At 60.5% G+C, this 10,845-nt stretch overlaps 2 protein-coding genes across 2 annotated transcripts; both read right to left on the bottom strand.

The window, feature by feature from the left end:
- Positions 1 to 2,507: 2,507 nt before the first annotated feature.
- Positions 2,508 to 4,620, bottom strand: MZB1 (marginal zone B and B1 cell specific protein). The gene is made up of 4 exons (XM_007461437.1): positions 4,418 to 4,620; positions 3,429 to 3,553; positions 2,965 to 3,075; positions 2,508 to 2,874 (listed from the first exon to the last, which is right to left on the bottom strand). Exons 1-4 carry the CDS (start codon positions 4,589 to 4,591, stop codon positions 2,718 to 2,720), a joined length of 567 nt encoding a protein of 188 aa, XP_007461499.1. The 5' UTR covers positions 4,592 to 4,620; the 3' UTR covers positions 2,508 to 2,717.
- A 2,628-nt stretch (positions 4,621 to 7,248) lies between these two features.
- Positions 7,249 to 10,314, bottom strand: PROB1 (proline rich basic protein 1). The gene has a single exon (XM_007461438.1). The coding sequence runs from the start codon at positions 10,312 to 10,314 to the stop codon at positions 7,249 to 7,251; it is 3,066 nt and encodes a 1,021-aa protein (XP_007461500.1).
- Positions 10,315 to 10,845: the final 531 nt, after the last annotated feature.

Below are 10,845 nucleotides of genomic sequence, written 5' to 3' on the forward strand. Positions count from 1 at the left end.
CTTTGGGGCACAGGTGTGAGCAGTTCCTGAGAAGAAGAAGGGATTGCTTATACGAAGGCCAAGGAGGACTTTAATCCGCGTAGCCGACATTGTTCAAAGTAAATCTGTAACCAGATCTCCAACACCGATTGCGAAAGGAGGGCCCAGGCCCAGGTAACGTATTAACTCCGGCCACAGTGGAAAAGGCCGCCCAAGCCTCTGCCACATTTACCTCCCGAGCACACCCTTCCTTGCCCGCACCTGAGCCTGGGCACGGGACAGGTATTTTCCGAGAGAGGGCCGGAGTGGGGGTGAGGAGCGGACGGCCTTGGAAGTTTACCAGGCCCTGGGTGAGGTGAGAGGAAAGGGAGTGAAAATGGGCACATATTATGGCACACTCTGAATGAGGCTTTTCCCTGCTTATTAATCAAAAGTTAATCATTATCATCATCATAACCCATCTCGTTATTTAGGAACAACTGCGTGCCAAGCAACATCTATGTATTGTCATGTTTAACCCCAGGTGCTGGGTGCCATTAACCTCTTTTACAGCTGAGGAAACAGATTTAGGAGATGTGATCTGACCAAGGCCACACAGGTAGCAAGGCTTTAGAAAGCCATTCCAAAAATTCAGGTTGGCCTGAACTACTGAGCCCACGCTGTTAATTATACATTAAATGTCAGACAGGGCTGCCCTCCCCACCACCTCCGCTCACCCCTCAGGGTCCCTGAGGCACAGAACAGATGGGCCTCCGGAGAAGGAGCTGCCGAGGCTAGCCCGGTCTTGTTTGTCCTCTGTGTCAGGACAAGGATTCCTTCCCTTCCCCTCCCAGTCAGGACCAGCTACATAATCTGTGGGACCCAGTGCAAAATGAAAATCTGGTGCCCCTGTTGCAAAAGTATTATAAATTAAAAAACAGCAACAGCAGAGCATTAAACTGATTTGTGGGGCCTTTCTAAGCACCAGGCCCTGCGTGACTGCCACGCAGCCACTGAAGCCGGCCTGGGCCCAGCCTATCTTCCCCTCCTGGGGGCTGGGGAGAGCCCAGGGGCTGAGGGCCCTGATTCTGCTCCCTTCTGCGCTGCCCCAACCGCATTAGGGTCCACCTGCTTCTGGGTCGCTGTGCCCATGGCCAGGCCCTGCCCCAAGGCCTCCCCCGCAGCACCACTGTCCAGCTGGGTAGCAGCTTCATGTCACAGCCCCGAATCCGAATCCGACGGCCTGTCCAGCCTCCAGCCCGTTCCTCCGTCCACCTGTCCTCTCCTCTCAAATCCTGGCTCCTGTTTCCAGGTTCCCAAAGTCATCTGCCCAGTTCGAAGCCTCTACTCCTCGGCACTCTCCTTCCCACCCTTTCCTCCCCGGTACTTCCCAGGGGCTGGGGAGACAGCCCTACCCCTTCCACACACTGTCCATTGGACCCTCAAATCAACCCAAACCACATACCACACACATGGAGACAAAGCCGGGAAGTTGCACATGGTCTCAGATACGCAATCACACAAATGGACCCGGAGCACCTAGACTCTGATGCAAAGTGTCTCTAAATCACTCCACAAAAACACAGGGCCACGCAGGTGCACGTCACAGGCTCCCGGCTCCACACCTGATACTACTGACCGCTCAGCCAATTCCTTGGGCCCTGGCTCTCCTGGTGCTTAAGAGTTCTCTCCTGAGGGCCAGGAGGAGGGGCCTCAGGCAGATGGGGAACAGGTGATGGAACGTAGGGGGCTGGGATGCAGAGTGGTAAGGGCCTGCCTGGGACACCACCATTCCTTCAGCCCTAACCTTCCCCCACTCCCCAAATTTGAATCCCCTCCCAGCCCTGCCACTGCTCAGCCTGGGACTCTGCCTGAGCCTCTTTTGTTGTCTGAGCCCCAGTTTCTGCACGTGTCAAGAGGGGATTAGAGTGTCTGTTCTGTCCACTTTCCAGGGCTTTGGAGGATCAGAGACACAAATGAATCTGTAAGCTGTAGCACCACTGACCCCAGATACCCAGACCCAGGTGTGAACCAGGTGGAGCTCTTTTCTCCGTTTCTAAGAAAAGGGCCCCAGATGAGAATTTCTGGGGAGAGCAGGACGTAGAGCCAAGACACTGAATCCAGCCTGTTCCAGGACCCCTGCCCTGCCCTGTCCCAGGTGAGCACCGAGGGCTCAACCATGCTAGCTGGGGTCAGAAGCAGAGTCTAGAAAGTGAGCAGCTGCTGGGTGTAGACCCAGGAAGACTAGTGTTCTTGGAGGGGCACAGTAGCACGCAGTGGTTGCAGTGGGTATGTCCACAGGCAGCCTGCTTATGGACTTTGCCTTGGCTTTTCTTTTCTCTCCTGAGGGATCTGGGGTTTCAACCATTCAGATAACTGGTTCCATATGCCTTTGACAGCTCACTCACATTTCCAGCCATGACAGATCTCACTTACCTCTGGGAAATTGTGGGGGATGTGTACCTGGCCCTCTCTAGGAGGGACGTCAGCAGAAACACCAATGTCTATCCTCCCAGCCCCCCAAGCACCTTTTGCAGAGAGAAGGAATTGAGGTCACTGGTTTTATTTGAGTCCAGAGGGGAAGGCCTTGGCCGCCCCCCAGGCCCCAGGGTCCAGAAGCTGGAGGAGGGAGGGAGAGTGGCAGCACAGAAGAACAAGGCCTCCCCGCCCTCCAGGAAGCCTGCAGAAAGGAGGGGACAGATCCAGAGGAAGCCCAGCTCCCTTTAGGGGCTGACCAGGAAGGGGAAGGAGGAGTTGGACTAGAGCTCTGCCCTTGTGACTGGTGCCTCCTCTGAGCAGGCCCCCCGGGGGCCTCCACACAGCAATGCCTCCAGGGCCCCTTGACCTTGTTGGTGGGCTTCGTAGATCTGGTCTTCTCCAAACTCCCCCAGGTAGTGAAAGCATGTCTTGGAGAGCCTAGGGGAGCCCAGGAGGAGCCTCAGACTCTGCCTGGCCCGCAGTGGGGCAGACCAAGGCTCCATCCCACCCCAATCCTCCAGTCATGACCTCGTGGGCCACGGCGCCCCCATGATGATCACACTGATGCTCGGCTCCGGCCCCTTCCTAAGTCCTGGGCCCATGAGATGTTTCACCTGGTCCACTTCTCCAACTCCGTAGCTGGAGGCAGTGGGACGAGAGGGAGACAGCATTAGTGGAGCCCATCAGCACATGAAGCTGGGCATACTGGGCATCTGCCGAGTTTAGTGCCCAGATTCTGATCCTCCTTGCTGAAAAACTAAGGACCAGAAAGGGGAAACTCCTGGCCCAAAGTCACACAGCAACCTTGTCTCCTGGCCACCTTACTCTTCTACTTGCTCCCAGCTCCAGAGCTCAGACTCTGTCCCAGCCAGTCCCCACCCTTGGGCCAGAGCTCTAGTGGAGTGTGTGTGGTGTGTGAGTGGGAGAATGAGAAGCCCCACTCATCAGCCTGCCGCTGGAGGAGGGGGGCAGGGGCCAGATTTTCAACTCACCCCTGCCAGGTCTGGGAGCAGCTCCGGTCCAGGACATCTGTGTATACCGACTCGCTCAGCTTGCCACAGCCCCTGGAGTCCAGGGTGTGAAGCTTGGCCTCTGCCTTTGTCAGATGCTGCCACATCTGGAACAAGGAGGGGTTGAGAACCAGGGCTTCAGAACTGCTCAGCGTGAAAGGAGGTGTGATTGGGCTGGGGGCGGGGACAGAAGCCTGTGTCTCTGAGGAAGAACGAGGCAATGGAGCCTTTTTAGCAGGAAGCACCTGTGAGGCAGGCTTCACGGCCCTCCCCCAGGTCCAGAAAGCTGGGACCACGCCAGCTGAGGCAAGACCCGCTACTTTGGGACGGGAGGTGGGTGGGAAACACTGAGGTGGAGAATTAGGCCAGGGCATTGGGGCCCCTCCCCCAGGCAACACCTGCCCATCAGCACACACTATTTGAAACCACAAGAACAAGGAAAGAAAAAAAAACCTCCCAGTCTTCAGTGACACGTGTACTCATAGCCCCCGTGTGCGTGCACGTGCACACAGTCACACAGACACACACAGGTACTCAGGCACGCGTGACAGGTTTGTATGTGAACTCAAGACACACACATGCTCATGGACTCATGGGATTGACAAACATGCACACGTGTACACATACACCAGTGCTCCCCAGTCATGCTTTGGGAAGGAGCCCAGACTTAAGGGTGGTTCTAGAAAGGGAGGAGTCCGAGAGGACAAGCTAGTGACTCCCTGGTGTCCCAGAGATCGCCTGCTCTTTGTTGGGCAGACAGATAGGTAAACTGAGGCAGGCCGGTGCCGGTGAGGTGAAGATGGCAATATCATGGAAGGCTGAGTCTAGCTCGATGCCTTGGGGGGGGGCGGGGTTTGGGGATCCAAGGCCAGCGGTGGAATCTGAGGTAGATGGAGGGGTCTGGCTTGGGTGGGGGCCTGGGTAGGGGCAGGAGAACTGCTCGCGGCACGGCGAGAGGGTGGGGGGCTCACCTGGTAGGCCACTGCCCTGCAGGCGTCACAGCGCAGGTGAGCAGGCATGTGTGCTGAGAACTTCTCTTCATCATCCAGCTCGGGGGCGGTGGCTGTGAGCGGGGCCCTGTCCCCAAGGCCCCCTGGGATGGTCCAGGCCCCCAGCAGCAGCAGCAGCAGCGGCGACAGCCTCATGGTCTGTGGAGCTGGCTCAGCGAGCAGGGACTGTGGTTCGGGTGCAGGGGTGCAGGTGTGTTCCTGCAGTGGGGGTTGCTGCAGAGAGCCTGCCCCAGACCAATGGGAAACCGACACCTCACCCTCCCGTTCTCTCCCTTCCCCCAGGACCCTTGAGACACTGCTCGCACACCTCCTCTCGTGGGACCCCGGTTCCAGCCAATGAGGCAAGGAGAGGGGCTGGGCCTGGGCGAGGACACATGGGGGCTGATACCTCTCATGTCCTGGGACCTGAGCACATGGCAGGCACTGCGCTGAGCCCCTCAGGGAAGGAGGTGGCTTGTTACTGTCATCTTACATCTACCCCTGAGGACACAAAGGTTCAGAGAAAAGTGACAAATCCAAGGCCACACAGCTAGAAGGGCTATGCTGAGATTGGAACCCAAGCCTGGTTGACCCCAAGGCACACTGGCCACTCAGCCACCAGGAGGAATGAGGCCACAGGCGTGGTTGCCAGCCAAGGCTCCCTCCCTGAGAGGCAAGTTCGCTGAGGCAGGGATGCCACAGTGTATGAAAGACACACATGGTCCCCTCCTCCAGGCCACACCCAGGCATGGAAGGGCACTCTGGGGGTGTTAAGGGACCGCAGCGGGAAATCAGACACCTTACACCAGTTGTTCCAGCCATCGTGGCCATTGGGTCAGCAATTTATTGCACACCACGATGCGGTGAGGGGCCCAGGAGTGGCCCAGGGCCCTCCTTGCCATCAGGACCAGCATCTCCAGCCACAGAAAGATATCCAGGTTATTCTGACTCATAGTTCTCTCAGTCAGCTTCCAGTTCAAGGCAAGGGGGCCCAGTTCAAGGCAAGGGGGCAGTGACTCCAAGGGATCCAGGGCCCCCGGAGGCCTGGAACTTAAGGAAGGCATTGATCTCCATCCCTGACACTGCTTCTAATGGTAACTGTTCTTCCCCAAACTCATCACATCACATACCAGTCCCACAAGGCCCAGCCACTTCACTCAGAACTCTACACAGACCCCCACGCAGAGCACCTCCCACACCATGCATCTCCCTCTGCTCTCCTCAGAAGCTCCTGGAATCTCAAGGCAATGGAACACAGGCCCTGGGTCCCGTCCCTTCCTATGCTGTGACCAGCCTGAAGAGCCAGCCCCTCCCTAGGCATGTTTGCCACACCTGTTACCAGGGCAGTGGAACCAGATGAGGGCTCCTCACAGGGGCATCCCTTCTTTTGCCAGCCCTAACCCACCCTCCACCCCACCCAGAGAGATCAAGAGTCTCCTCTGGGACAACAGCTCAACCATCCTCCGTGCTTTTAAGTCTTTCCTGACGACGCACTCATCTGTCCCCCACCCTCGGTGGGAATGGCTGGAACCTCCACTCCTAACCCCAGGACCAGCCAGTTCAGCTCTGAGGGCTTAGACAAGCCAAGTCAGAGGCTGGGGTTGAAGGGAGAATGAGGGGCGGTACTCCCAGCTGGAGACTACAGTCACCTCCCCACCTTCCCCACAGCAACCCCACCCCCAAGTCCCGGGATGACCCTCCACGGCCCCTCCCGATTACTTCCCTCTCCACCTCCACCACCTGTCCCCGCAGCTACCGCTCTCAGATGAGACTCACCTAGGGCCTGCACTAGCCACTCTCCCCCGCAGCCTCCCAGGCCAAGGCTCAGATCCTCTTGCAAAGAATAACAGATTTGATAGCCAGTGTCTTTCTCTCTTCATCCCAACAGTGCTCACTAGCCTGCTCCACCTCTGCTGGGCCCACCTTCAGGGAGACACAGACAGCTCACTACCTCTGGGGGCAGCCCTGTCCCCTGCAGTTCCCATTTCCTGCTGTTCCCGAGGAACCCTATCACCCCCTCAGGTCGGCATCTGGGGCCATGTCCTGGGATTTCTCACGCTACCAACTAAAAATTGTCACTTGCCAGCTGCCTCTACAAGGATGAAATCACTAGCCAGTGCAATCGTTGACCTTCAATACACCCTGAAAGGAGTTCTGGGCAGAGATCAGGAATGAGGCCCTCTGTGATCTGGGAAAAACTAGCAGAAAAGGCCTTTAGATAGTCAGATATTTTCAGGAGAAGATTTTATGAGCCCAATTTCTTGCATCTTCTCATAACTAGAAAAGCACTAAAATCATTAATGGACATCTGCTCCTTGTGACTAGCAGCAACCTTCTGCCAAAATGTGTGCTTGATTGCCTGTATGCTCCTTCACCAAACCCACATCTATACTGACTTCCCTCACTTACCTCTTCAGAGCAGCTCCTCAGTGCTGAGAGGCTGTCTCCCAGGCTTATAGTTTTCATTTTGCCCCAAATAAAACTTAACTCACAACTCTCACGATCTGCATTTTTTTATCCCACAACACACACACACACACACACAGCCCCCCAACACACCACACTCTGGGAATGCTTGGGAAAGGGGTATACGAGTTTGTCGGGAGAGGAAACAGGCAGCCATTTCCTGAGCTCCAGCTCCATCAGCGCTGGGGGTCTCAGATAAGCACTCTGAAGGTAACTTCTGGTCTGAAGACTGCATGAGATGGGTAAAAGAAAGAGGTGATAGAAGGAAAAGAGGGCACAGGACTGGATGCCAGAACCTCCAAGGCCATTAACGGACCCCAACACCATGGGGATCAGGCCTTGGGGCCTCACACGGGGAACAAGGAGCCCTTGCTCGGCTGGGCGGGACCCAAGCTGGAGGGTGGAGCACAGAGGAGCAGAGGAGGCGCGGGGCTGGGGGTCCCGCTCACTGGCAGGTAGTACATCCCGTCCAGGGGCCCCGCCTCGGAGGCCCAGGGTAGCTGGGGGCCGCTGAAGGCCGGCGGGCCCGGGGATGGTGGCAGTGAGAGGCCAGGGATAGGCCCATAGGCCGGCGGGTAGAGGCCGGGACCCAGGGCCAGCGGGGTGTAGACGCGGCGGGGTGGCACCGAGGGCGAGGGTGGCAGCAGCACCTCCACGTACTGCCCGCTCTCGGGGTCGAAGAGCAGCCGCAACCGAGGCTGCCTCGGCGCCTCCACAAAGTAGTAGCGGCCGCTCTCTGGGTCCACCAGGACCTTCCCCGGGTGCGCGGCCCCGGGCGGCCTGCGCGCCCCCTGGGAGGGGCCTTCCGGGGACCGGTCCATGGGAGGCGCCGAGGCGGCGCGGGCCTGGGGCGGGGCCGCTCTGCCAGTGGACGCTTGGGGCTCCCGCGGGAGGGGCGACTGGACCGCAACCGCGGTCTCAGGGGCCATAGGTGGCGTCTCCTGTTTCGGTGCTATTCCAGGGCTCGAGCTAGGGTACGCCTGCGGGGAGCTAGGGCGGGGCGGTCCGGGAGGTTGGGTCCCTGCCGGCCCTATCGGCGACTTCTGGGGTGAGGTGCGAGCGCCGCCTAGAGGGCTGGTACGACCCTTGTCGTCGGGGACCAGGCGCTGGGGCTCTGCATCTCTGTTCTTTCCGCCAGGACCGCGCACCACGACTCCCTGGGTTCCCTCCGGCCGGCGGCCTAAGGCCAAGGCACCAGGCAGGCGGATCTCAGTGCGCGCGAAGGGTTTCGCCGTGCTGTTCTCTGCCCTCCGCCGCAGGACCCCGTTGGGCTGCGTAACGTCCCGGGGGATTGTGTCTGTGGTTGGCTCTGCGGTCTCGTAGGGGTGTGACACGACCGGCAGAAAGTCCTTGAGAAAAACGGAAGTGTAGTGAGCTGGGGCGGGGGCCCCCAGCGCCTGAAGCTCTTGTGTCTTGGATGCGCCGCCTTCCTCCCCGCGGGGTTCCGCAGGAGGCGCAGGGAGCCCTGAGCCTGGGGTGCTTGCCGGGAAGCTTGGCGCGTATGTGGTCTTTACCATCTTGCGCACATCGCGGGGCCGCGGAATGGCCACGCGCGGGCGTCCCGAGGCCTCTTCTCCAGAGCCCAAGGCTTCCGGGCGCGCATCAGCATCCAGGGTGCCCACGAGGCGACTGAGGGGCAGCTGGGGTGCAGCCACCGCTGGCGACAGCTGGCTGCCTGGGAAGGCAAAATCCGGCATCTCCCGCGTGGACGGACTCTGCGCCTCTGTTAGCTCTGGAGTCCCGGGTGCAGATGGCGTGGGTGGCACCAGTTCCTCCTGGGCTACTCCATTCATAGCTTCCCGCGTAGACACTACCGCTGAGCTCTGCACTGTGGAGTCCCACGTCTCTTGGGGCGATGGGCTCCACGTCCCAGTAGGACGATCTGGAGTCTCCCATGAGGACAAGTTTGGCGGGGACGGGCTCCTACTCCCCTTAACTGTATCCCCACTTGCCGGATGCGGAACCTCCCACGAGGAAGGAGCTTTGGGGGATGGGCTTCTTGCACTGGCAACACCCCGATTCCACTGGGAAAGGGTCGGAGGGGAAGGGCTCTTTCTGCTGACAGTTTCCGTGACAGCAGCATCCTGATTTCCCCATGCGGAGGATGCCTCGGGGAGCGACGGGCCACTCACCTTCCGGATAGCCCTATTCCACGGGGACAGGTTCTGGGGCGAGGGGCAGCGAGGACCCCTCACGGTCCCATTTGGGGCTTGCCACAGCGGGGATGGGCTCCTCGGTCTCACGGCCTTACTCGAAACCTCCCGGGGGGCCCTACACTGGGAAGACGGACTCTGTGCCCTCAGGACAGTTCGATCCGGAGTCTCTTGCGGGAACCGAGTCTTGGGTTCCTGGTGGTGCGCCTCCTGGATCTTCTCCCCAGACTGCAGGAAGATGCTGGAACTAACTGGACCCAGCGGCTCGGTCCCGGGCGCGGGCTTGTCGCGCCGAATTGCGCGCTCACGGAGGCTAGGCCACGGTCGTGGGGCCCTGGCGGGGGCTGAACTATAATGCACACGAGGTGGCCGAGACTTGGCCTCCTTCAGAGCCACTCGAGTACTGCGGGGCGTTTCAGAGGCCGCAGGCTCTGGCGGTACCGTGGGTCCGAAGGAGGCGCTGCTTGGGGCAGGGGTCGCGGGGCTCAGTTTTCTGGCCAGCGCCGTCTGCACGAGGTCCGCGGCAGCCTGCAGGCGGCCCAGAGACTCGTCCAGGGAGCCGGTGCGCAGGAACAGTCGCGGGGGCGGCGCGCTGGCCTCCCGCGGGGGACTCCGGGGCCGGGGGCGCAGCTCGATCTGACGTTTGGGCACCGTCCGGGGCCTGGCAGGCGCGGCACGCTCCTCCAGCGCCACCTCCACACACTCGAACTGCGCTGGGGTGGCAGGACTCGGCCCGCGGGGTCGCAGCTGCACGTAGGTGGCCCAGCGGGAGCCACCGTCGGGGCCCTGGGACTGCGGTTCGGCAGAGATGGGAGACGCGGAGCCGGGCGGAGAGAGGCTGCGGAAGGCCTGCGTCGTGAGCTGTTGCACCTCGCTATCCTCTGCGTCAGAACGGCTGAACAGGGGCCCGGCGCCGAAGATGACTTCCATCTCCCCCGACGGCAGCATGCGCAGCTGGGGCTGGGGGGGCCGCGAGCCCGAGGCCGGGCCTCGCGGGAAACCCGAGCTGGGCCCGATCTGCTGGCGGCTATTCTGGGCACTGACGGACAGGCGAGGCTGCGCGCCCTCCCCCAGCACAGGGGCCACCGTGGGCCAATTCGCCCTGCCCTCCGCGTCCGGCCCAACGTCCGGGGTCTCTGGAGAACCCGGAGCCGTGTGGTAGGAGCCTGACGAACTGGAGGAGTCCTGGCGCCGCGCGGGGGCCGCGGGCAGCCGCCCTGGGATCCCGGGCAGGGTTGGCGGGGCGAACGCGGTTAGCATGCTGAGGCCGGACGCCGCGCGCTCGCTCCCTCGCGTTCGCCTCTGCTGGTGCCGCGGACGCCAGCACTGTCCCCGCCCCGCCCGCGGGTGCCGTGGGGTCACCGCGCCTTAAAGCGGCCGCGTCCGCTCCCGAGACGGCGGCGTAGGCAGCCGGAGAGACCTGGGCCCTGGGTCCTACCCTCCCAGACCCCTTCTCCGGCGTGGCCAGAGAGCCTGGGGTGGCATCCCAGGCTTTGGTGAGGGGAGGGCAGGCATACAACTTGTACGCAGGAGCTAGGCCCAACTCCACTCATCCATCACAGGTGACAGAAAGGAGGCTAAGCAGGGACCTGCCTGAGATCAAGCACTATCATGTGGATCAGAGTGTGAGCCAGGAGACCAGACAACTCAGGTCTTGCTAACAATTTCATCTTTGTGTCTTCCCATCACTGCAGTGCACCCCTCCTCCCTGGCCCTCCCATAGTCTGTCGCTAGAGTTCATAAGGGTGCATCCCCCCTCACCTTTGATAGAGGAGCATGGCTTGGAGGGCT

This window comes from Lipotes vexillifer, unplaced genomic scaffold, assembly GCF_000442215.2.
Source record: "Lipotes vexillifer unplaced genomic scaffold, Lipotes_vexillifer_v1.1 scaffold217, whole genome shotgun sequence".
Classification (NCBI taxonomy): Eukaryota; Metazoa; Chordata; class Mammalia; order Artiodactyla; family Lipotidae; genus Lipotes; species Lipotes vexillifer.

Coding starts and splice junctions, on each gene's coding strand:
- MZB1 (XM_007461437.1), bottom strand. CDS start 4,591: ATGAGGCTGTCGCCGCTGCTGCTGCTGCTGCTGGGGGCCTGGACCATC. Junction 3,076..3,428: donor TGCTCCCAGACCTGGCAGGG/GTGAGTTGAAAA, acceptor CACTGCCTCCAG/CTACGGAGTTGGAGAAGTGG. Junction 2,875..2,964: donor GGGGCGCCGTGGCCCACGAG/GTCATGACTGGA, acceptor GGGCTCCCCTAG/GCTCTCCAAGACATGCTTTC.
- PROB1 (XM_007461438.1), bottom strand. CDS start 10,314: ATGCTAACCGCGTTCGCCCCGCCAACCCTGCCCGGGATCCCAGGGCGG.